Here is a 22,594-nt window from a genome sequence, read left to right on the forward strand (position 1 = left end):
GGTGGGGTCACCATAAGTTAAAAGGCTATGTGAACATAAAGTCTACATGAAAGTTACTTCTACAGAGGGAAATCTACACAGAGAATTGAAAAGGGCTATCTCTTAACTAGTACTGATTTAGCAGTCAGATCCAGCTGTGCCTGAAGCCTGAGGTTTTCAGATATTACAGTAAATAAATTCCCTTTATGCATAAGCCAGTTTGATTTAGCTTTTTGGTACTCATCACAGAGAGAGTCCTAATTAACATGTGTTCAGGGTAAGGGGGATAGAGATGTATATTGATAGCCGAGATGAGTATAATTCCATTAATAATATTTTGGAACGTTTTGAGAGAAGGCAAATAGTCCTTGAGTTGAAAAATTTAATTCTTCCTCCCCCCAACACATCTCTGTGGCCCCTTCTGAAAAAGTAGTCCCTCATCAGCCTTTTTACTTCTACCCCCAACCTCTGTGCCTTCCTCCTAAGGAACTTTGTTTATTCTAGTAGGTGCTTATGAAATAAATCCCCGTATATCCCTGCTTCCCTCCCTTTGGAAGCAGCCGAGATGAGAAGAGCAGGCAATCCTATGCTTATTTAGAAAATAATAATATTTAAAGAAAGAGACAGGCAAGTATGTCGGTTATAAGCTTTTTCTTTTTTTTTCTTTTTTAGAATTGAAGCTTATGAGTTTATCTACGCCCACTATATTCATAATTACAATTTAATATCTGCATACAAAAGCTATGTAAAAATTCATTTTTCCCAAATATACAAATTTTCTTTTTGGATAGTTTAAAACATTTTGATCACAGATTTTAACAGAGTTTTAGGCTGAAAAAAATATTACCAACCTAGCAATATCACTTAACACTGTTTGCAAAACACATATCTTCCTGTGATTGTAAATCTTTGCCTATTCTGTAGTACTTTTCTGATTCTCAGGGCATGAAGACATTATGTGGGGGAACGTGTTTTCTCTGGGGAAAGCATAGAGAACTAATTTGGCTCTATAATCCAATGAAAAATGCCAAGTTAATTAGGAAGAACCAAAACAAAGAAGTGGTGTAATGTCAGCTCATTCATGCCCTTACATCTTTTATAGCAACAATACTTGTGTAATTAAATAAAGTGTCATCTTTTGTCTTACATTGTGCTCCGTAATTTACATGAGTATTGTCTGCATCCTGAGGAGGACAGATTTATATTTGATTGTCTTGTGCATAAGGTGGGTCAGCTTTAACTGTGCAACAGAAAGCCACAAACAGCGTTTTACCTGCACGATATTGCTCTTGAAGGCGGCATTAATTAATGTGGAAACACACTAGAAATGCACACTTTTTGCATTTGCAAACATTTATACAGCACAGTAAAAATTCTGTGATAAGGCCAAACCTTTTTACCCCCAGTCCGTTTTTTTTTTTTTTTTTTGTGTGTGTGTCTGTTTTTAATGTATTTTTTTTTTAAAGATTAAAGTAAAATGTTTCAATTGTAAAAAATACACACCGGGCAAATCCTTACCTGGATAATAAATATCTACATCACAGTACAATAAAATTTCTTCTCTATAAAATTTAAATATGGATTATAATCTATCACTATCAAAAGAAACACTATGCTAATATTTCCATATTATTAAAATAACAGGAAAAATTACAAGCTTATTTTAGAACCTGATGCCATAGCTGTTGGAAAGGGCAAAGAGATTCAAATGTCTGTAAGCACTCTCCTTTGGGAGAAGAACTGCGGCTTGGTTATTCACTTAAATTCAGTTTGTGAAAAAGGTTTAGCCTTACAAATGCTGGCTACATTTCAAAAACCATAAGACCGATTTCATAATTTATGACTCATGCATCAAAAGGTCAATATGACACAAATAGGTTAGAGTTCCAGAGAATAAAAATGGATCACTGACAATGACATGCTTTGAGGGTTCTCAGCAGTTCCGTGGAGGCTGAGTCTCTTGGGGGCTTAGTGTTGTGGAGGTGCCAAGACTTGGACACCTGTCCACAGAAGAGCAATGAGAATGGCGTTGCTGGAGCAGAGCCGAGCCTGGCGGTCCACCCCGATGACCGATGACCGCGCTGCAGATGGAAGAGGTGTCACTTGGGGCACAGGTGAGGGGGTATCACTGGGCTGAGGCATCAACACGGCAAGCACGTCATTGAGGACCAAGGCTCATTTGACTAGAAAAAGCTCTGAGGCAGCACGTGGTGTTTTGAGCAGAATCATAAAGAAGAAAAGATCTTATTTTTTTTCACTATTTCTGGAAATACTGCACATCTAAATTGAAGAGCAAAGTACACTTGAGGATTACAAACACACGCGCGCGCGCACAGATACACACACACACAGACACACAGACACCCACAACACTCATCCCCCAAAGTGAAGTGATTTATAAATAAGAATCCCAGTTGTACAGGTGTGTTCTCCTTTACTGGGATGTCTCCCCTCTGTTAGGGGTTTCAATCAGGTCCACACTTGATATGAAAGCCCGGACAATATAAGAGAAAATGTAAAAAAAAAAAAAAAAAGAAAAAGAAAAAAAGAAATCCAGGGTAAATCCCTCCTGATTGAGTTTTATGAGATGGAGTCTTGAGATGCACTAAGCACCTCAACTGGTTACAGAAGAATGAATCATTTCGACCCCAGGGTCATGATCCTTTGAGTCTTTACAGCCTTTCTTTCAAACTGAAGTACTTTAAGGAGTGTCCCGCTCAGCATAAAGTATTTGGCCTACAACAAGAGTTTTAGATCAGCAGTTTGCCTATTTAAGGCAGTCACATAGGGAACTGAGGATCAAACATAAATTTACTTGAGGCTGGCTGGATTATTGTAGATATACTGTATCATTTGGACAATGCCTAGTCATGGTTAATCCCCAAAGCATCAGATTTAGCCTTAGATCAGACTCTGTACTTATATTTGAATTTGGGTGTGTCTCATGTACTACGGAAACTCTGTCAAACAAATTGAGGTAACTTTCCCAGGAAAGGCTTGATGCTCAACAGGTCTGTGAACCCTCCACTACCCCCTCCTGCTCACCTTCCTCTCATTCCCTTCTGAGAGAAAACTTGCCTCTCACCACAGAGTTTTTCAGAGTTACCCTTGAGTGTAGAAGGTAATTCAGCATTATGTTTCAAAGAGTACTTCTCCAAGGAGAGTCAACAGAGAGAGATGGATTGCGAACAAAGCAAGGACTTCAAGAGACTGGCTAGAGGCTGCCTTAGAGAAAACAAAACAAAACAAACTATAGATAAAGTCAAAGCAGGTTATCTGCCCATGAATTTCATGTTTATAATTTTAATCTCTTCCCTTACTTCCTTTTTTTGCTCAGCTAGTTCCATGGCCATATTCTTATTTCCTCTGAAGCCAGTATTATCACTTTCGTGTATGAAACATATCTTTTTCCTTCCAGATTATTCCCAGTCACACTTAAGTTTTTCAGTGCTGCTCCTCTCCTTTTTCCAATGCCATCCTGCCTTTCTCTACAAAGTTGATAAAAGTATATCAAATTCTTGTTTTGACTCAACACCAAATATGCTTTCCCTAACTGTTGAGGACCATAATTTCTGTTTAATAAAGCTAGAAATTTGAATATGAAAGAAACCATCAAAAAGGAACAGATCCCCACCCCACCCCCCGCCCCTAAACTAGTACAATATTAAGAATGGGAAAAATTTTAAAGTTCATGACTTTCTCCCAGGTGAGAAAACCAAGACTGAAGGTCACAAATCCACCAGCTGACTGAGTACAAACTAGAACTCAGGCACCCTGACTCTGGGCAAGTTAAAAAAGTTAGTCCACTTGGTTTTCACAGTGACTTGCATTCCCTTTTTTTTTTTTTTTTTAAATTTTTTGTTTTTTAGTTAAATCTCACTGATATGGCTTATTTTCCCCAATATTTCCAGGATAAGGCAGTTCAAGGCAGGTAAAGGAGTAGTTCATGTCTACTATGCCAGTGAAGAACAAGATACATTCAATTGCATGGGTACATTCTTTGCCCATTTTCTTAAGTTGAAATGATCAGGGATCATCATGGGTTTTCTGGGCACAACCTACTACAGTGTTTGTCATCAGGGAGGAGGGTGAGGCAGGGAAGTTGAGTGTTCATGTACATGGTCTGCAGGTATCTTCTGTGAAATATATGTCAGGGCAATGCTCTAGGAGGGACAGGGAGGGTCAGTGGTCAAACTGGTCTTTGTTCAGTGATAGTCAAGCCTGAGAGTCAGAGGGAAAAGGGGACTAGGTAACATTTATTTGTAGAGCAAAGAGCTTGAGGATCTAAGACCAAAGGGAAACATCAGCACATGAAGAGACTCTCAGAACACTGCACTTCCTTCAACTCAGAATGCACCATACTTATCTCTCAGAATTCCTCCAGAACAAGACTCAAATTTCAGCTTGTTATCTCTCCTTGATTAGAAGATTTAATCCAGAGGGAAATATGTTGTCAGCTCAGCAAAGAGGCAGTCAGGATTAAACAACTTCAGAAGTTTGAGAGATGACAGATCAGATGTCATTGAAAAGTGACAACACTCTGTAAATTGGTTTGATTTTGGTAGAAATTTTCTCTGAGCCTAAACTGTAAAGTAGCCTTTCTACTCTGAGGTAACACCATGTGGATTTTTGGAAACTGTTGAGTCATTGACATTAATGAAGCTTTCTAATTTCTTTGGGCTTGCTGAGGAAAATTGTTTCCCTTGTTGGCCTCCGTCAGTCAGATACCTGCACATCTTTGAGTCACACCCTTGTATAACTTGAATGAAATCATAGGATTATAAAAATTAGAGTGAAAAGACAGCTGATTTTTGAGGAACAAATATTTCTATACATTCCAAGTTATGCTGCTAGGAGAGAATAAAGAGTGCTGAAAACAGCATGCTCTTGAATAGATAAAAACCAGTTAAGACCTTTCCCTAGAAAGCTGAAAGCCACATCTAACCAAAGGTGGTTTGCACCATACTAATTTGAGCCCTGCAAAAATCAGGACCAGATTCAGATGACCATATTATCTTGGTTTTAAGGCTTCGTTAGTCTTCTGCCACACCATTTTGCTTGCTTCAGTCTCTGACCAGGGACAGATGGGAGCTGGTGATGGCTTGGTGCTGGTGAATTAATGATTGTCCCCATCCTACCTCCACAACTGTAAAATCTTCAAAGCATTCACATCAAAGGACAGGAGAACAAAATGCAATAGTTACAAGTACCCGCATTCAAGGGGCAATTTCATCCATGTCTATGCTAAGGACTACCTCCCTTTACCCCCAAACAGTCCCTCCCAACACAAAGAAACAAAGGAACAAACAAAAAAGATCTAGGCAATGGAATGAAATGACACCCAGTAGTGCTGTAGGAATTATGAGAATGAAGTCAGTCAGTCTAATCCTCGAATACTTCCAAGAACAATGGGGGAAAGAGTTCCGTGGGGCATTCCACCTTCATGTGCAGGAAGCGGCTGGCATGGCAGGCTCCAATCATCCGCAGGTCTGTCACCTTCATCAGGAGTTTTGGCCAAAAGTGTGTCACATGATGTTTTCGGTAATTGATATAGTGTTCAAAGGCCAGCAGGAAACTATCTTGGTATTTTTCTATTCTTTCAACGCAGGCAAGCCCTGGGCGGTCTAAAGAGAAGAACAAAGATGAATGTTAATTCAAAAGTGGAAAGGAGAAAGCCCTGCTCTGTCCAGTTCAAGCCTTTGAGTGTGAAGTGGGCAGAACTGGGGACCTATCAACTCCTCGGAATGAACATGGATGCATCATGAACACTGGGGCCTCAGGGACCAGGGTCTCAGGAAGTATCACAATGTTTACACAAAGGGAGTCAGTACTTTGTTCAGATTAATGTGTCTAGATTAGACAAATCACCTTGCTGGGTGGGAATGGCATGCCTCCCTCTTACGATACAGAAGGAGAATTCTCGGGCGCCTGGGTGGCTCAGTGGGATAAGCCGCTGCCTTCGGCTCAGGTCATGATCTCGGGGTCCTGGGATCGAGTCCCGCATCGGGCTCTCTGCTCAGCAGGGAGCCTGCTTCCTCCTCTCTCTCTCTCTGCCTGCCTCTCTGCCTACTTGTGATCTCTCTCTGTCAAATAAATAAATAAAATCTTAAAAAAAAAAAAGAAGGAGAATTCTCAACTCTAGAGTTGAAATACTGTGCATAATAAGGGGAAGACTTTGAGTTTCCACTGGCTGCCTGGCAGAGAAGGGAAGACAAGCATGGAAGCACAGAGGAGGGGAGATGTGAGAAGGGACTGGAAACATTGTAGGAGGCCTGAATGCCAAAGGAGGAGTGTCAGACAATAAGAAATTCTTACAGAGACAAAGAAGCTCAATATCCAATTTTAGTTTTCTGGGTTGTAATGATCTACTCCTTCTTATCCCTTATACAGGTGATAAAACTGCTACCTGTAGCAGCCTTTTATTGGTGGCGTTTTGGGGGAATTAAAATGATAAGAAAAGATATGAGCCATGCTAGTATCATCCTGTGCAGAGAAGAGAAGAATACAGTGGGAAGCTGGAGCAAGAGGAGACCATGACTGTGTAATGACCCTGAAATCTTCCCAAGTCTTGGGAGGACTTCTGGCTTTCTTCATATATGTGAGAAGGGACTTATGACAATTTCACAAAAATGATAAAAGAGATGTGATGAGAAGTTGAGATGACTGGGGAACATCCAGGCTGCAAACACTTAGGGTAGAAAAGTGGGTACAGAGGGAATGTACCTCAACATAGTAAAGGTATATATGACAAGCCCCTAGCTAACATCATATCCAGTGGTGAAAAGCTGAGAACTTTTCCTCTAAGATTAGGAACAAGACAAGGATTCCCATTCTTAACAGTTTATCCCACATGGTACTAAAGTTCTAGTTAGAGCAATTAGACAAGAAAAAGAGATAATAGGCATCCAAATTGGAAAGGAAGGTAAAACTCACTATTTGCAGATGAGACGATATTATATATAGAAAATCAAGACTTTACCAAAAACCTGTTGGAATTAATAAACAAATTCAGCAGTATACAAAGTTAATATACAAAAAAATCTGTTTTGTTCCTATAAACTAATAATGAATTATCAGCAATAGAAATGAAGAACACAATCCCATTTACAATAGTGTCAAAAAGAATAAAATACTCAGGAATAAATTTAACCAAGGAAGTAAAAGACCTATACACTGAAAACTATAAGACACTGATAGAAGAAATTGAAGGAGACACAAATAAATGGAAAGATATTCTGTATTCATCGATTGGAAGAATTAATATTGTTAAAATATGCATCCTACCAAAAGTGGTCTACAGATTTGATGCAATCCATATCAAAATTTCAAAGGTATTTTCACAGAAATAGGACAGAGAATCCTAAAATTTGTATGGAAACACAAAAGATCCTTAATAACCAAGGCAGTCTTGAGAAAGAAGAACAAAGCTGAGGGCATCATGCTCTCTTGATTTCAAACTATAAGGCTATAGTAATCAAAATGGTATGGTATTGGTATAAAAGTAGATGCAGAAGTCAATGAAACAGGATAAATAGCCCAGAAATACACTAATGTATATATAGTTAGTTAATTTATGACAAAGGAACCCAGAATAAACAATGAGGAAAGGATAGTCTCTTTAATAAATGATGATGAGAAGACTGGACAACCACATGCAAAAGAGTGAACCTAGACTCCTATCTTTTTTTTTTTTTTTTTAAGATTTTATTTATTTATTTGACAGAGAGAGATCACAAGTAGGCAGAGAGACAGGCGGAAAGAGAGGGGAAGCAGGCTCCCTGCGGAACAGAGAGCCCAATGGTGGCACTCGATCCCAGTACCCTGAGATCATGACCTGAGCTGAAGGTAGAGACCCAACCCACTGAGCCACCCCAGACGTCCCTAGACTCCTATCTTATACTATATACAAAATTAACTCAAAACAGATCAAAGACTTGAATCTAAGACCTCAAACCATAAAACTCCTGGAAGAAAACAGAGGTGGTAAGCTCGTTCATATTAGTCTTGGTGATAATTTTTGTAGATCTGATTCCAAAAGCAAAAATAAAATGGGACTACATCAAACAAAAAAGCTTCTATACAACAAAGGGAAACCATTAAAAAATGAAAAGGAAACCTATGTAATGGGAGAAAATATTTGCAAATAATGGGAGAAAATATTTGCAAATAATATATCTGATAGGAGGTAAATATGAAAATATAAAAAGAACTCCTACAACTCAGTAACAAGAAAACCCACAATTGTTTAAAAACTGGGTAGAGGATCTGAAGAGACATTTTTTCCAAAGAAGACATATGGATGGCTAACAGGCACATGTAAAGATGTTCAACATCACCAATCATTAGGGAAATGCAAATCAAAACCACCATGAGATAGAATGGCAGTTTATCAAAAAGACAAGAGATAATAAATGTTGGCAAGGATGTGGAGAAAAGGGAACCCTTGTGCACTATTGCTGGCAATGCAAATTGGTACAGCCACAATGGAAAACAATATGGAGGTTCCTCAAAAAATTAAAAATAGAATTACCATATGATCCAGTGGCATTTATCCAAAGAAAACAAAAACACTCACTTGAAAAGATATATGGACCCATGTTCATTGTAGCATTATTTACAATAGCCAAGATATGGAAACAACCTAATTGTCCATCCATGGACAAATAGATAAAGAAGATGTGGTATATACATACAATGGCATATTAGCCATAAAAAAATGAATGAAGTCTTGCCATTTACAACAATATTGATGGCCCTTGAGGACATTATACTAAGGAAAATAAGTCAGAGAAAGACAAATACTGTATCATCTCACTTAGATGAGAAATCTAAAAACAAAGAAATAAACAAACAAAACCAGGCTCATAGAAGCAGAGAACAGATTGGTGGTTGCCAGAGGCTGTAGGCTGGGGTGGGCTTAATGAAAGAAGAAGGTCTAAAGATACAAACAAACTTCTAGTTATAAAAAAAAAAAAAACAAGTCTTGGAAATGTAATGTATGGTATGGTGACTATAGTTTGATGCCTACTGCATATTTGAAAAGTTGCTAAGGGATTAGAACACAAAAGTCTTCATCACAGGAAAAAAATTTGTAACTATATATGGGGACAGACGTTATTCAGACTTACTGTGGTGATCATTTTGCAATATATACAAATTTAATTATGTTGTACATCTGAGACTAATATGATGTTATATGTAAATTATACCTCAATAACGCCCCCCCCCCAAATAATAATTTATAAACCTGGCTGGATTCCTCATATAGCTCCAGGGAGCCTGACCACCCCACTGCCCAGTACACCTCTTTTTGTTCTATGTGGCTTTGATCAAGTAAGTTCACACTTCAAGTGTCCAGTTATTGAAAGATCTGTGCTAGTATAAAGCAAAACAGGGGTCTGCTTAATCTATAAAGAAGGCTCAGCACTGATGTCTCTCAATTCACTCTTTTGAGTTTAAACAAAATATATGGGCTTTTGGCATCCCCTATTTGGCTTGAATTGTCATTTGTGCATTCTTATGTTTTCCTTTGTGTTTGACGATGCTGCTCTGAGTCTCCTCAATCCTTCTCCCTCCCTCTCCCTTCTCTTCTCTCTTGCTTTGAGTGTGCCAGAAGAATTCACCACAGGATCCTTTTCCTTTTGATCCAAACAGAAAATCAACATAATTCTGCTCTGGATGTATTCCTTCAAGGGGGAAAAATATAACCTGGGTTTTGTCGTCTCAAAATTCTGTCCTTTGATGATAAATAAAGGTAAGGTGGTCATATAAATGACACAGAGAAAATGAAAGGACATTTTGATCATGTTCAAATGGTGCTAAGCATGTTTATGAAGAAATATTTTAAAGGTCAAAGACTGTTTTTAACTCCTTAAGACAGAATTTCGCGGGGCGCCTGGGTGGCTCAGTGGGTTAAAGCCGCTGCCTTCGGCTCAGGTCATGATCCCAGGGTCCTGGCATCGAGCCCCACATCGGGCTCTCTGCTCCGCAGGGAGCCTGCTTCCTCCTCTCTCTCTGCCTGCCTCTCTGCCTACTTGTGATTTCTTTCTCTGTGTCAAATAGATAAAATCTTAAAAAAAAAAAAAGAATTTCTCAAAGATACGTCCTTCAGATCATTTCCATTTTAGCTCTCCGCTCATCACTGCAGGACCAAAGAACTTAGTGGTAGCAGCTCCTGGAAGAGGCTTTGAAGAAGAGGCCTAAGATATTGTGCCACATAGAACAATGGCTTAGAGGATAACCCTGAGAAGGGCTGGAGCCAAGGAGCACCGATATGGAGCTATCATGTGCCAACATAAAGTGTCTTGTAATCTTTTTCTGGTCCTGGAAGTATTAATGAAAAATACCCTGGTCATTAGGGTGGAGAAGAGTTTTAAAAGGTTTTAGTAAGTCACGTGGCTGTCAGGTGGTGACAGTGTCATCAGAGGCAGGGGATGGGGAAGAATCATTAAGTTAAGTGCTTGATAGAGTTTGGTATCACAATTTTAACATACTCCTTTAATTTACCTTACTGAGATTATTTGCTTAACGGTCTCTTAAAATTAACTCACTACGGAGGAAACACTGTATTATTCAGTAAATAAAAATCCATTTGCCATACATAGAAGATAACCACCAAAATGGGTGTGTGACAGAAACTTTATTAAACTTTGGCTAAAGATTCTTGCTGAAGACTGTGCCCAAGACCCGCCCTGTCTGTTAAAAAGGAAGGTCATTGAGTTTAGAGAGGTGTTCAGGACAGATTGGCACCAAAATGAATCCCTCTGCTTGCCTTATTTAGGAGATACAAGCAGAAAGAAAATTCTCAGAGAAATAGCTTTCTCACTATGTGGTTCAATGTTATAAAATTGTCTTTGTAGCACTATAATTTCAGCTAAAAAATTACCTTGAATCCCCCCTCCAGGGATATAATTCCCATTTATTTAGTTCAATTTCTTTATTTTAAAAGACACTGAAGCCCAGAGAAGATAAGGGGTTGACTCAAGGTCACATAGTGAATCCTTAGATAAGTTATCCATTTTTTTCTTTAAGAATAATTCTTGTGAAGTACTGAGGACTCCAATTTCTCACTGTTGACTAGAGACCCCCCCCCCCCACCTCAGCTCCAAAAGGCCATATGCAGGTCCCTGCCATGTGAGTTTTCCCAAGTGGCTGCTTACTTCAGCCAGCCAGCAAGGAGAGTCTCCGGAGCAAGCCTATTAGCAAGAAGGGATCTTACATAACATAATGCAACCTCATCACATGGGGGTGACATTGAATTCATCGCATTCTATTGAAGCAAGTCACAGGTTCTGCACACACTCAGTGGGAAGGGATTGTATAGGGGTGTAAACATTAGAAGGTGGGAAACCTGGGGGGTACCCTGCCTCTTGTCTGCCACAGCATACAGCTGGGTTCCTTATGCTACTGGCACTTACGTATGTTTGAGATTTTTCCTAATAAAAAGAGTTTTTTAAAAAATGTCTGCCACACTTAAATGCTATATAGCAAATACACTTCAAGATGAGCTTAAAAAAAAAAAAAAAGAATTCTGAGTGAACCAGGAAGCATGAACTTTATAAAGGATTCTCATTGTATTTGTGACTGATAATTTACCCATCTGTTTAGTGATTTAGCCAATAAACGTTTTTCAAATTCTAGTAAACACTGGCTTAGGCAGTAGGTGTATAATTAGACATATTTCTGTCTCAAAAAATAAACAGTCCAGAGGGAGAGGTGGATAAGTTAAACTGATAGCTATAGTGCTGAGTGACATGTGCCAAGGCACATCTAAGCTAATGGTGCTCTGAAAAGGCACACGAGGCCTCTGAAACTACCTTCTATTTATTTTTTATTTAAAATTTATTTATTTATTTGAGAGAGAGAGAACACAAGTTGGGGGGGAGAGGAAGAGGAAGACAAGCAGTCTCCCTGCTGAGTAGGGAGAACTATGTGGGGTTTGATCCCAGGACCCTGAGATCATGACCCAGCCAAACCCAACAGCAGGATGCCCAACTGACTGAGCCACCCAGGCACCCCACTGTCTTCTATTTAAAGACTAGCTTTCCTTCAAGAGTTTATCGATTTTGCATTTCTTATTTATTATGGCATGATCTCTGAGGAGAAAAGTGTCAGCATTATTATTCACTCTTCACTGAAGAAGTCTGGAGTCCTGATAATGAGCTTGGGGTAGGTTAAAGATGGCTACAAACTCTGCCATTTTTTCCCATCTAGAGGTGGGCTCTTGACTCTGGGCTGGTGCTGGGTCTTGTTTGGACCAACAGTATGTGGCAAAAATGATGCTATATGACTCTAACCTGGGACTCTGCAATTTTGCTTTCATGTGCTCGGAACTCTCCTTCTTGGAATCCACCAGTCATGGAAGAGTTCAACTGGCCTGCCAGAGGAGAGGCTGTATGGAGAGAGGCCTGAAGCTATGTCTGAGGTCTCAGCCCCAACCCCTGCTAAATTTAAGCCAGTAACTTTTGGGATAGTGTACTATTTAGCAATAAATAGCTGAAAATTAAGTTTTAGCTAAGCCATCAAAATTTCAGCTTTCACTCGTGATTTCCCTAACCAGAACTTAACACGGAGTGGTGTGGTCACTCATACTTGTATCCTGCATATATAAAACCAGAAGGGGTCAGGGTTGGCCAATGACTATGAGGCAGGCTGGGTGGTGTCCATTGAAGGTAGACCATTTCATAGAGTCTTTGAAATGGCTTCTTTGGGTTCTTCCTTCTACGCTGAGACTTCAGGAAGCATCAGATACCTGACACGCCCCTTTAGTTCCCAGTTCATTGGCAAAACCCCAATTGCTTGCTGAAAGAGAGTGAGCTATGATTCTGAAGCTAAATGGGGAGGTGGGGGACTGGGAACTCATCAAATAATTTGAATTAGCATCAGGCACACAAAAGCTCTTGTCGCCCAGTAACGAGTCTGGGAGCACTTACCTGAAGACATTAGCAGGACCGCCTGAAGGAGAGCTACTTCAGTGTCATCCAAGTTGAAAGAAGACAGTGACATGCCCAGGTCAAAGATGGCGTCCGACACCACCCCAAGACCCCCGTTCTTCAGCTGGCCCCGCGTCACTGCCATTTCCCCATTCAAGGTTAAAGTCTCACTTTCTGGGTCATAGCGCACAGCAGCACGAAGGGACATGATCTCCATGCAGCAGCCTTTGAGGAGGATTATCTGGTCTTCACATGGCAGCTGAAAAAAACCAGCTCACATCAGCAAGAATAAGCACACAGATGTCAGTGAGCAATAATATGCAGTATCTTAATAGCAACAGAGACCACATCCTGTCATCAACTCGGTCTTGCACTCTTTGAGCCCATGGCTTTTCCCTTCCTACTTGGCTGCAGACTTTCAACAACCATTTTTCAGACTCCAAGTTGGTGACCAATTTTAATGTCAGTACTTTGCCTTTCTTTTATGATGGATATAGATCTCCAACTGGGATTACAGTCTTGTGTGAGATCGTGCTAAAAATCCCTTACTCTGGGGTTTTGTATAATAACACCAACTGATCATTGCTTGAGAACATGGTTTACGTTAAGCTTACCTACATTTCTCATAGTTCTATGAGTCAACAGCTGGCAACTCTGCTTCTCTTTGTTTTTTGAAGCAAGTTTGCTCCTTGGGTCTCTCAAAAGGCACAGAAGGAGAAGGTCACATATAGAGGCATGTAGTTCCCGAGGCCCAGAGATGTAAAAGCTTTAGCCAAAGTCACCCAGTGAGTTAGAGGCAGAGGTGAGACTAGAATTCAGATCTCCTGGCTCTTAGGGTTATGTACTCAGTAACGGAGGCACCAGAATTACTTCACACATTGGGTTTCTCTGCCAGACTGTAATCTTGTTTTAAGCATATTTGGTTGCCTTGTTAATTAGGATTTGTGATAATGTGGTAACATTTATAATAAACTTTTTAAAAAAGCAACCTTGTTAGCAAAATAACAAAAAATCAGAGTTTTACTTTCTGGGGGGGATAGAATGTTTAATTAAAAGCCATTATCAAAGTAGTTTGAAAGGCTATTAATGGATATTTTTGAGGCATTGGGCATTGTGCTAAGCTTTATAGATGTCACCTTATACTTAATCTTCACAGCAATACAGTGAAGTGAATATTCTAATTCCAATTTCATTTACAGAAGTGGAAATCAAGGCACTGAGAGGTTGAGTAACATGCTAAGGGGTCACATGGGGGTTTTGTGAGTAAGGCTAGTATTTGAAGCTAGATCTTCCAGAATCCAGTGCAAAGAGAAGAGAACACATTCTTTTTAAGTACTCAGGATATGACTAAGTTTCCATAAACAACAAACATGTAAATTACACATAATTGTTATCTTTTCATGAAATCAGGTACAAATTCTTTTGGGGCAGTACTCTTGGCAACACTTGACTAGTTCAGTTTGGTTGTTATGTAAAACTGAAGGTAATATTACTGAATTACATTTAAAATGCGGGGTATTTCATATTTTTCACTAGCTCAGCCTAGCCACCTTACCATTTAATTTCAAAACTTAGCTTTTCCCCCAGAATAAAATTCATTTCATATTTGGTTCTGGAATTCTCTCCTTCCACTTATTAAAGAAAAAGAATCCCTGTGATTTGCTTTTATTTAGGTTCAAATTTGTGTTCCTTGATGATATCTTTGGATTTTTGGCCCAAGATCATCGTAGGAAATAGGAAACCCTGAGCTTGGATAGATCCTCCACCAATAAGACGGAGAATGGGCCCAAGTAGATGGGGGCTGGCTTTAATCTCTGTGGGGAACAAGGAAATATTTGGCCTCATCAGGGTCATGTGAGGGCTTGTTAAACACATTGCTGGTCCCACCCTCTGAGTTTCTGCATTTTCCGGGTTCCCAGGGGATGCTCTTGCCTTTGTTTCAGGGGCCAGGGACCCTTTTGTTCTTAAGAACCGCTGGCATAGAATAACAAAGAGAAATCAGTGATCAGATCAAACAATTTATTACTATTATTTTTAATTTGCCACAAGGAATGCAAACTTGGGCAGGCCTTGTCTTTGTAGCTAAGTTGGAGTGTAGATGAAGTAGAAGATTTCTTTTTAAAACTTAACTGTTGGTTCAGATTGAAATGAAAGCTGAACTCATATTTGTCAAGGATCACCAACAGTTTAAAAATTAGGCCAGATGACTTTCCCTTTTAGAACGATTTGTAGGATGCTGTTGAGATTTGTTTCAACACGTGGGCAAATGATCTTGGTTACCCGCCACAATACTTTCACTGTGATATCATGGCAAGAAGGGCCTGACAGGCAGAGGTGCAGGGACACTCCCACATACTCTTCCTGTCTCCTCAGGAGAACATCACTCAGATTGACTGGCAAAGATGACAGTGCCCTGCACTCCAGAAATGATTCTTAATGTGTGTTTTTTGGCAGTTCTGTCAGCAGCGATTTTAGATCTTTCATAGCCCTGGGTGTTCACCAACCTGGCTGGGGGGTTGGCATGGATCTTAGGAGAAAATTACTGTGAGCCCAATTTAAACAACACATGCCCCAAAATGCCTCTGGCAGGAAAGCTCTGGCTTTTGAGACCACCTGGGATCTCTAGCCCACTCCAGAGGCAGTTCAGGGGGCTACACAGTTCCTTTTCCTCTTCAATGTTTTAATGAGAGTGATAAAGCCCTCAGGGAACCACAAACACTGGAAACAAATGCATCTCTGCTGTAAAAGTAGCCTCCCCCCCTTTTTTTGTAATTTTGAGACTACACAAATCAGGGTTAAAGAGACAGAATCATGACCTTGAAGCAGGATTAAACTTCTGAGAGAAATGTGAAGACAGAAGCTGGCCAGAATCCATGCTTGAAAAGTTCCATGTTGACCCTTCACCCTTGGCATGGCCATAAGTTTATGGTGTGTTCGTTCCTGGTGGTGGAGATGGCTTCTTTTATTTCTTCTTTAACTGAAATATCTCTCTGTGGTTGGTTGACATGAGCTTTACATTTTCTAAGAAACATTTTTGGGTGGGTATTCAAGGGGGAACACATGACTAACAGGCTAGCTCAAGTTTTAGGGGTGGTGTCCTCAATAGAGTTTCTCTTCAGACACTAAGGATGGGGGACAAGAAACAGCTCAGAGAGAGTGAGGATCAAGAAAGGTCCAGAAAAACAAACTCAACCCAGTGAACAAAAGAGAAAGATGACACTGAGAGTCAGAGGAAACCAGTGCCCTTGGCACAGCTATGAGAGTGTACACCCTTCTTGAAAGCAATATGGCAACACATCTCAGAAGCCTTAAAAGGTATATATACTTTGGTCCTTAAAATCTACTTCTGCAATTTTTCCTTAAGAAATAGTATTGTGAGCAGGGCATAGGAGCCAGGGTGTTCACTGGAGAATGTTTATATTAGTGAAAAATGGGAAAAGGACTGAAGATCCAGTCAATGCATATAACCTCAGTTATGTAGATCTATTCTTTAGAATAGTATGTTGTCACTAAAACTTATTTGTGAAAGAACATTTAATGATGTGTGCTCTACAGTTGGGGGTAAGAAGTTTGGTACAACAGGGTGCTGGTAATTTTTCTTTACCTCAGTGTTAATTACTTGGGTGTGTTGAGTATGTGAAAATTCATTGAGCAGCATCTTTATGACAAGTGCCTTTTACTCTTTAATAGAAAAGTTTAAAAATGTTTCGTAAGTAGGATGTACATTATGGTATAAATTATATATGTTTCATATTTTGTATATGTGTGTGTACATGTGTATATACATATATGTATACACACACATAATTGAAAAAGACTAAAATAGACTCCAAAACGTCAGCAGTTTATCCTTAGGTGGTGTTACCATGAATCTTGAATATGTTATTTTAAAAAAATTTTGTTTATTTGAGAAAGAGAGACTGTAAGCAAGCATGAGCAAGGGGAGGGGCAAAGAATAGGCAGAAGCAGACCCCCCACTGAGCAGGGAGCCAGACTAGGAGCTCCAATCTTAGGACCCTGGGATCATTACCTAGTTGAAGGCAGACCCAACAGACTGAGCCAACCTTGAATATTTGATTTTTAATAGCCTTCCAAACTTTAATAAATGATAGTTAAAAAAGATGGTCAGAGACATGGGATGCTCCACACCAAATACACATATGAAAAAATTCCTTCTCCAGGACTCACCAGCTCTTCTGGGTGTGGGGTACGAGTCATTCCCTCTATAGGACTGCCAGCTGGCACATCAGGTACCCTGGCCCCAACCACAGTGAAGCAGGGGACAAGAGCAAAGTATACACTCTCTCAGCTAGGTCTGGGGGTCAGATACCTGCATCCTGAAGCCTACTGTTCTGTCCTTCTGGATGTGGCTTTTGTGGAGGTGCAAAACAAGCAATGAAAAGTGTCCTCATCAGTGTCTGAGGTCTCTAGACTCCAGCTGGGGTCCCATTATTGCAAACCCCAAAACACAGATGAGCTGGAAGCCAAAGCAGGATGGAATCTTTCCAGGTGAGGAGAGGGCTTCTTTCTAGGTGAGGCTAGATTGGTTTCTCACTTGGATAGCTTATATAAGAGGCTCATGGCAGTACATGGACCTGTGTATTTGATATCTTTCTGGGTTTCTTTGGAGGTGGGAAGAACAATAGTTTGGCACCTGATAGCTTTTCAAAGGGAAAAATTCTCCACTTGATTCAAAAAAGGGAGGTTAGAGGCAGGATGGTAATGTAATAGATAAAACAGAAACCTTAACAAGTGGAATTTATGGATACACTTAGGCCTCAGGCCTATCTAAGCACTTTACATCATTATCCCATTTAAACCTTACAATAGCTCTAAGCAGTAAATAGTATCATGATTCCCATTTTAAAGATGAAATAACCAAGATTTGAAGACACCAAATAAGTTACGTAAGATTCCTGCCCATCCGGCTGACTGCAGAGCCCATGCTTCCAGGCACCACATGGTAGGACTGCTAAAGTTAGAGATGAGGGATCTGGTGTCCTAAAGGGAAAGCCTATAAGCTCAGGTGGATGAGCTCTTCAGGGTGCCATGAAAACAGGGCAAGAAAGGGTGAACTTATAAGAAAAGAGAGGAGAGGTAAGGAGTTAAGATCCTTGCTCTGTGAGGGAGATCCTTATTCTTGAGGTGGAAACAACCACACAACCGTTTTGCTAGGATATGTAATGGAAAGCATATTGACTTAGACTCAAACCATGGCCCCATGTTTGGATAAATCAACTTAATCTCTTCAATCTTAGTTTTCCCCATCTATAAAATGGGCTTAATTAAAGCTATCCTGCAAATCTGTTATAAGGATTGGATTTAATGTGGGCAGAGTTGAGCATGGTAACTGGGACATTGTAGGTGCGGAATGAACAGATGTTATTAGTGTCAGTCATATTTCGCTATGCCTGGAGTCAGTGCATAGATAGATAGGATCTTCAGCCTCATGTGAACTAGCTAATGAGTGATGACTGAATAGAGAAGTAGGGAAATAAAAGTGAAATAGTGTATTTTCATTTTGTATTGACATTGCTTTCATGTGACTAAGTCCCTACTAATTAACATTAAATTATAAATAATACTCCATATTCCTGGAAATCAATGGACCTGCAATGAAAAATAATGCAGAAGGAAGAACAGTGTCCTTACCTCACAAAACATAGGCAACTTTTTGGCAAAATCCACCACTCTGGTAATTGCTGGTGTAATGATTTTTGTAAAATGGCTGAAGGCTTCCAAGTCAACCTTTCCACCTTCTGGGGCATTTACTATTGGTGCTTGTCCAATATCTTCCGGCTAAGGAGGAGAAACAAGAAAGATTTAAATGAAGAACACGAAGGGATCTTTATCATCGTTCTCATGTGGCGGAAAAATCTCTTCTGAATTGACATGTTACGCAATTTCCGGTTTTCTCTTTGCTCATTATTAAACTATGTCGCTCTCTGTAGTTCAATTTTCTGAGCAAAGTTACTGTCTTGGCCGTTGTTTTAAGAGCTGCTGGTGATAATGTTCACAGAATTGCGGCTGCAGAATTAAAGTGAGAGAAAGAGGGAGGCAGAGGGAAACAACAGGAACTTGGATCCTGCTTCTAAACGCATGAAGGATGCCTGGTGACATATGTGCTAGGGGCTCTGGGGTGGCATTTTCAGAGCCCTGCACATTCTGGCATTTGTGGGCCATGATGGAGGAGTGTGATGGGGATGCCCTGGTGATGAGGGAGCAGAAGGTAAGCTGAAGACAAAACACCAGCTGACATCCCCCTAACCACCGCCACCTCCCCAACTCCTAGGTGGGATATGTGTGACATTCTTCCAGAAAACGGTCTTTTTTTTTTTTTTTTCTTTCCATTTTTAAAAGTCTTTATTTATTTATTTTATTGTGTTCAATTAGCCAACGTATAATACATCATTTTGATGTAGTGTCTGACAGTCTTAATGTTAATACTTTGCTAGAAGGGAAAAACAACCTGAGCTCGACAATTACAGGGCCTCCAGTATCCTGAGAGTCTTCTGCCAATGAAAGAGTCTTCGCATATAAAAGAGTCTTAGCATATTAAAGTCCATTTGGACACCTCTGTTTTTCCTTATCTCTCCCAACTCCCAAGTATATAATCAGCCATTCCTCAGGACCCCAGTATAGTAGCTCTTTCTGCCCATGGGTCCTGTCCCCGAACTTTAATAAAATTACCTTTTTACACCAAAGACTTCAGCTCTGGACCTCACCAACATTCCCAAACTCCATCATTGGCAAGAAGCACCTCGCGGATTCATTCTTGCTTTTGACCTAGCAGCTGGGTCTTGAAGTTCACATCTGCCCTATAGACGCTAGTTGGAGGAGGTCTCGTGGGGCTGAGGGGCACCTCTAGGTCGCTTGGAGGAACTGAGCTGTGTAAACTTGGCAAGCTTTCAGGCAGACACACTAGTGTCTGTTTTTCCCACTAGTTAAGTTATACTAGTAACACTAGTATTACTAGTATTCAGTGTCCCCGGGGGCACTTCTCTGCCCTTGGCTTGCCCGAGAACAAAAGCCATAGCCTCAAAGCCATAGCTACTCAAAGGGTGGTGTAGCAGCTTGGGTATCATCTGGGCACTTGTTAGAAAGGCAGAATCTCAGCCGCCCCCTCCCCCCTGTCCTAATGGTACAGAACCAGCATTTTAGCAAGTCCCCAGGTGCTTGTATCACTCACGTTAGCCTCCCCAGTGTACTTTGGTACTCTCCAGCTCCTTAGCTGAGGGTTCCAAGACCACCATGGTCTCTCACCATCTGCTATTGCCACCTGTGTTACCTACCAGGAACAGTTCCCTCTGTTGCCCGTTCTTGTTGTTGTCATAATTATGACCACCATTTATCTGTGGCCTGCCAGCGAGCCACCCCTTTGAGCAAGTACATTATCTCAAGTGGTTTTCATACAATCCTGATTGGCAGGTGAGAAATCAAAGGGCTCAAGGAGGTTAAGACAATCCCCTGAGGCCAGGACTAGATCTTGGTCACGCAGCCTCTACCCAGCAATCTGCCAGGAACCCCACATCTACCCCATACTTCAAGGCTTTTACAACTGATACAGTTTGCTTTTGTTTTTGTTTTTTCAAAGATTTATGTTTCTGAGAGAGCAAGCACTCATGTGCAGCCCTGACATGGGACTTGATCCCATGACCCTGGGATCATGACCTGAGCCAAAATCAAGAGTCAGATGTTCAACTGACTGAGCCACAAAGGTGCTCCACAGCCTGTACACTTTTCATACCTGGGGGCAAAATTCTACTCCTATTTCCCTTACCATTCTCTCCCACTACCTTACTAGAAGTTGTGAAGGTGATGGGAGGGGTCAGAGACTCAAGCCTATCCCATGGCCTGGAGCCACAGTGAACAGACCAGAACCAGGCACCCAGGGTTGGGAGAGGTGGGACGGTGGGCAGAGATGGGCAGGAGGATCTGGCACTGAGAACTAGTCAAGCAAAGCTGAATCCCTCACTCTCAGAGTCATGAAGACACTGCTGGTGACAAGACTATAGCTTGCCTACAGCTGTGGTCCCCAAACTTGCTTGCATCAGAATCACCTGATGGGTTCCCATGTCCAGAGTTTCTGATACTGTAGGTCAGGGATAGAGCCCGGGAATCTGTATGTCTAACAACTTCCCAGGGCATGCTGATGCTGCTGGTCTGGGACTACCCTTTGAGAACCACTTGACTGGCAATAACACATCCAGCTCAGAGGAATCCAGTTACCATTTTCTTCCCACAGCTCTCCAATTATTGCTCACATCTAATTCTTAGCACAAAGGAAAGCAAAGGATGACTCTCTTACTGACATGTTACTAGGGCACCAGGGTCAACAGGAGCAGCCCAGGCCCTCTCCAAAGGCGTGGTAGGAGCTGTGGTTACAGCCTAGGGGAGGATTTAAAATACATTACATAACAAACTGGCAGCATTGACCTTTTTTGGGTTATCCAGTAGGTTCTTCTGTTTATTTTATTTTATTTTTTATTGTTTGCTTTGCCAGCAGCAGGTGAATGGGAAAGGAGCCTAGTCTGTCATGTTATCATAGTCAGTGATGATGTTTTGGGGCAACAGTTGGTGTGGGAAGCCCATGGGAGGCAACTGCTTTGCTGGCTTTCTGGATGCAGAGAGAATTGATGGAATAATCACACGTACAGCTTCCTTTTCTCTCTCTCTGCCTGTCTTTCTCACATGGACTGAACGAAGGGATAAGGCACATCAGGTCCTCCTCTGGGCACTGCTTCTCCTGGCATTTGTCACCTCCTTGCTGGTCTCCCCCCACCCCAGAAATGAGTCTCATCTCACCTGCCTTGCTTATTTTACAACTCTGTTATGAAGATTGACTGATAAGAGGAATGTGGTCATACCTTAAGAAAGGGAGTTTTATATACACATGCACACACACACACATAAGGTGAGTTTTTTTTAGAAATAAAAATAAAATAATAATATTTTTATATTTTTACAGTTTGGCTTGGTTGAGTCTAGATGTCTTGTCACTGAACATGGATAGATCTAATCTGATTGTATTTAATGGTATTCAGTGTCCTTTGAAATGTCGGTTAAGTTAATACCGATTTTAAAAAATTTCCATTTAATCTCTGGGTTCATGGGGCATTTGAATCACATCTGTGATACCACTAAAGGTTTGAAAAAAGGAGGGGAGTTTTATAAGGAAATATGGCAATTTTAATTAAAATTGAACTTTTCTGTTGAAAAATAAATAGCAGGGTAGGGAAAAAATATACTTTTAAGCCTTTGGGTATTTAGTGGAAAATACAATTGCTAGAAATAAAATCATATACAAAGTCAAAGCTTTTTATTATATTAAGCTTTATTCCCATAATGGATCTTGGATACCAGAAGAAAATGGATAGATAGATAAATAGAGTCTATGAATTGACCTGAGTCAACACATGAGGTATGAGAAATTAAGGTTGAGCACTGTAACCCTGTCTGTGACCTCCCTAAAGATTTTTTACATTGTTTGCTACAATATTTGGAAGATGTTAGAAATAAAGAAGAGTACAGGAGTGCCTGGGTGGCTCAGTGGGTTAAAGCCTCTGCCTTCGGCTCAGGTCATGATCCCGGGGTCCTGGGATCGAGCCCTGAATTGGGCTCTCTGCTTGGCAGGGGGCCTACTTCCTCCTCTCTTTCTCTGCCTGCCTCTCTGCCTACTTGTG

General features: G+C 40.7%; 1 protein-coding gene across 16 annotated transcripts in view; it reads right to left on the bottom strand.

The window, feature by feature from the left end:
* Positions 1 to 615: 615 nt before the first annotated feature.
* THRB (thyroid hormone receptor beta) overlaps positions 616 to 22,594 on the bottom strand; it is a 377,031-nt gene continuing 355,052 nt past the window's right edge. For all 16 annotated transcript variants that reach the window (XM_082686715.1, XM_082686716.1, XM_082686722.1 and 13 more), the window contains 3 exons: positions 18,564 to 18,710; positions 12,912 to 13,170; positions 616 to 5,603 (listed from right to left, as the gene is read on the bottom strand). In XM_082686715.1, coding sequence (XP_082542841.1) covers positions 5,362 to 5,603; positions 12,912 to 13,170; positions 18,564 to 18,710 — 648 coding nt within the window. In that variant the 3' untranslated portion in view covers positions 616 to 5,361. The remainder of the gene's footprint in view (positions 5,604 to 12,911; positions 13,171 to 18,563; positions 18,711 to 22,594) is intronic.

This window comes from Mustela nivalis (assembly GCF_964662115.1).
Source record: "Mustela nivalis genome assembly, chromosome: 1".
In the NCBI taxonomy this organism is placed as follows: Eukaryota; Metazoa; Chordata; class Mammalia; order Carnivora; family Mustelidae; genus Mustela; species Mustela nivalis.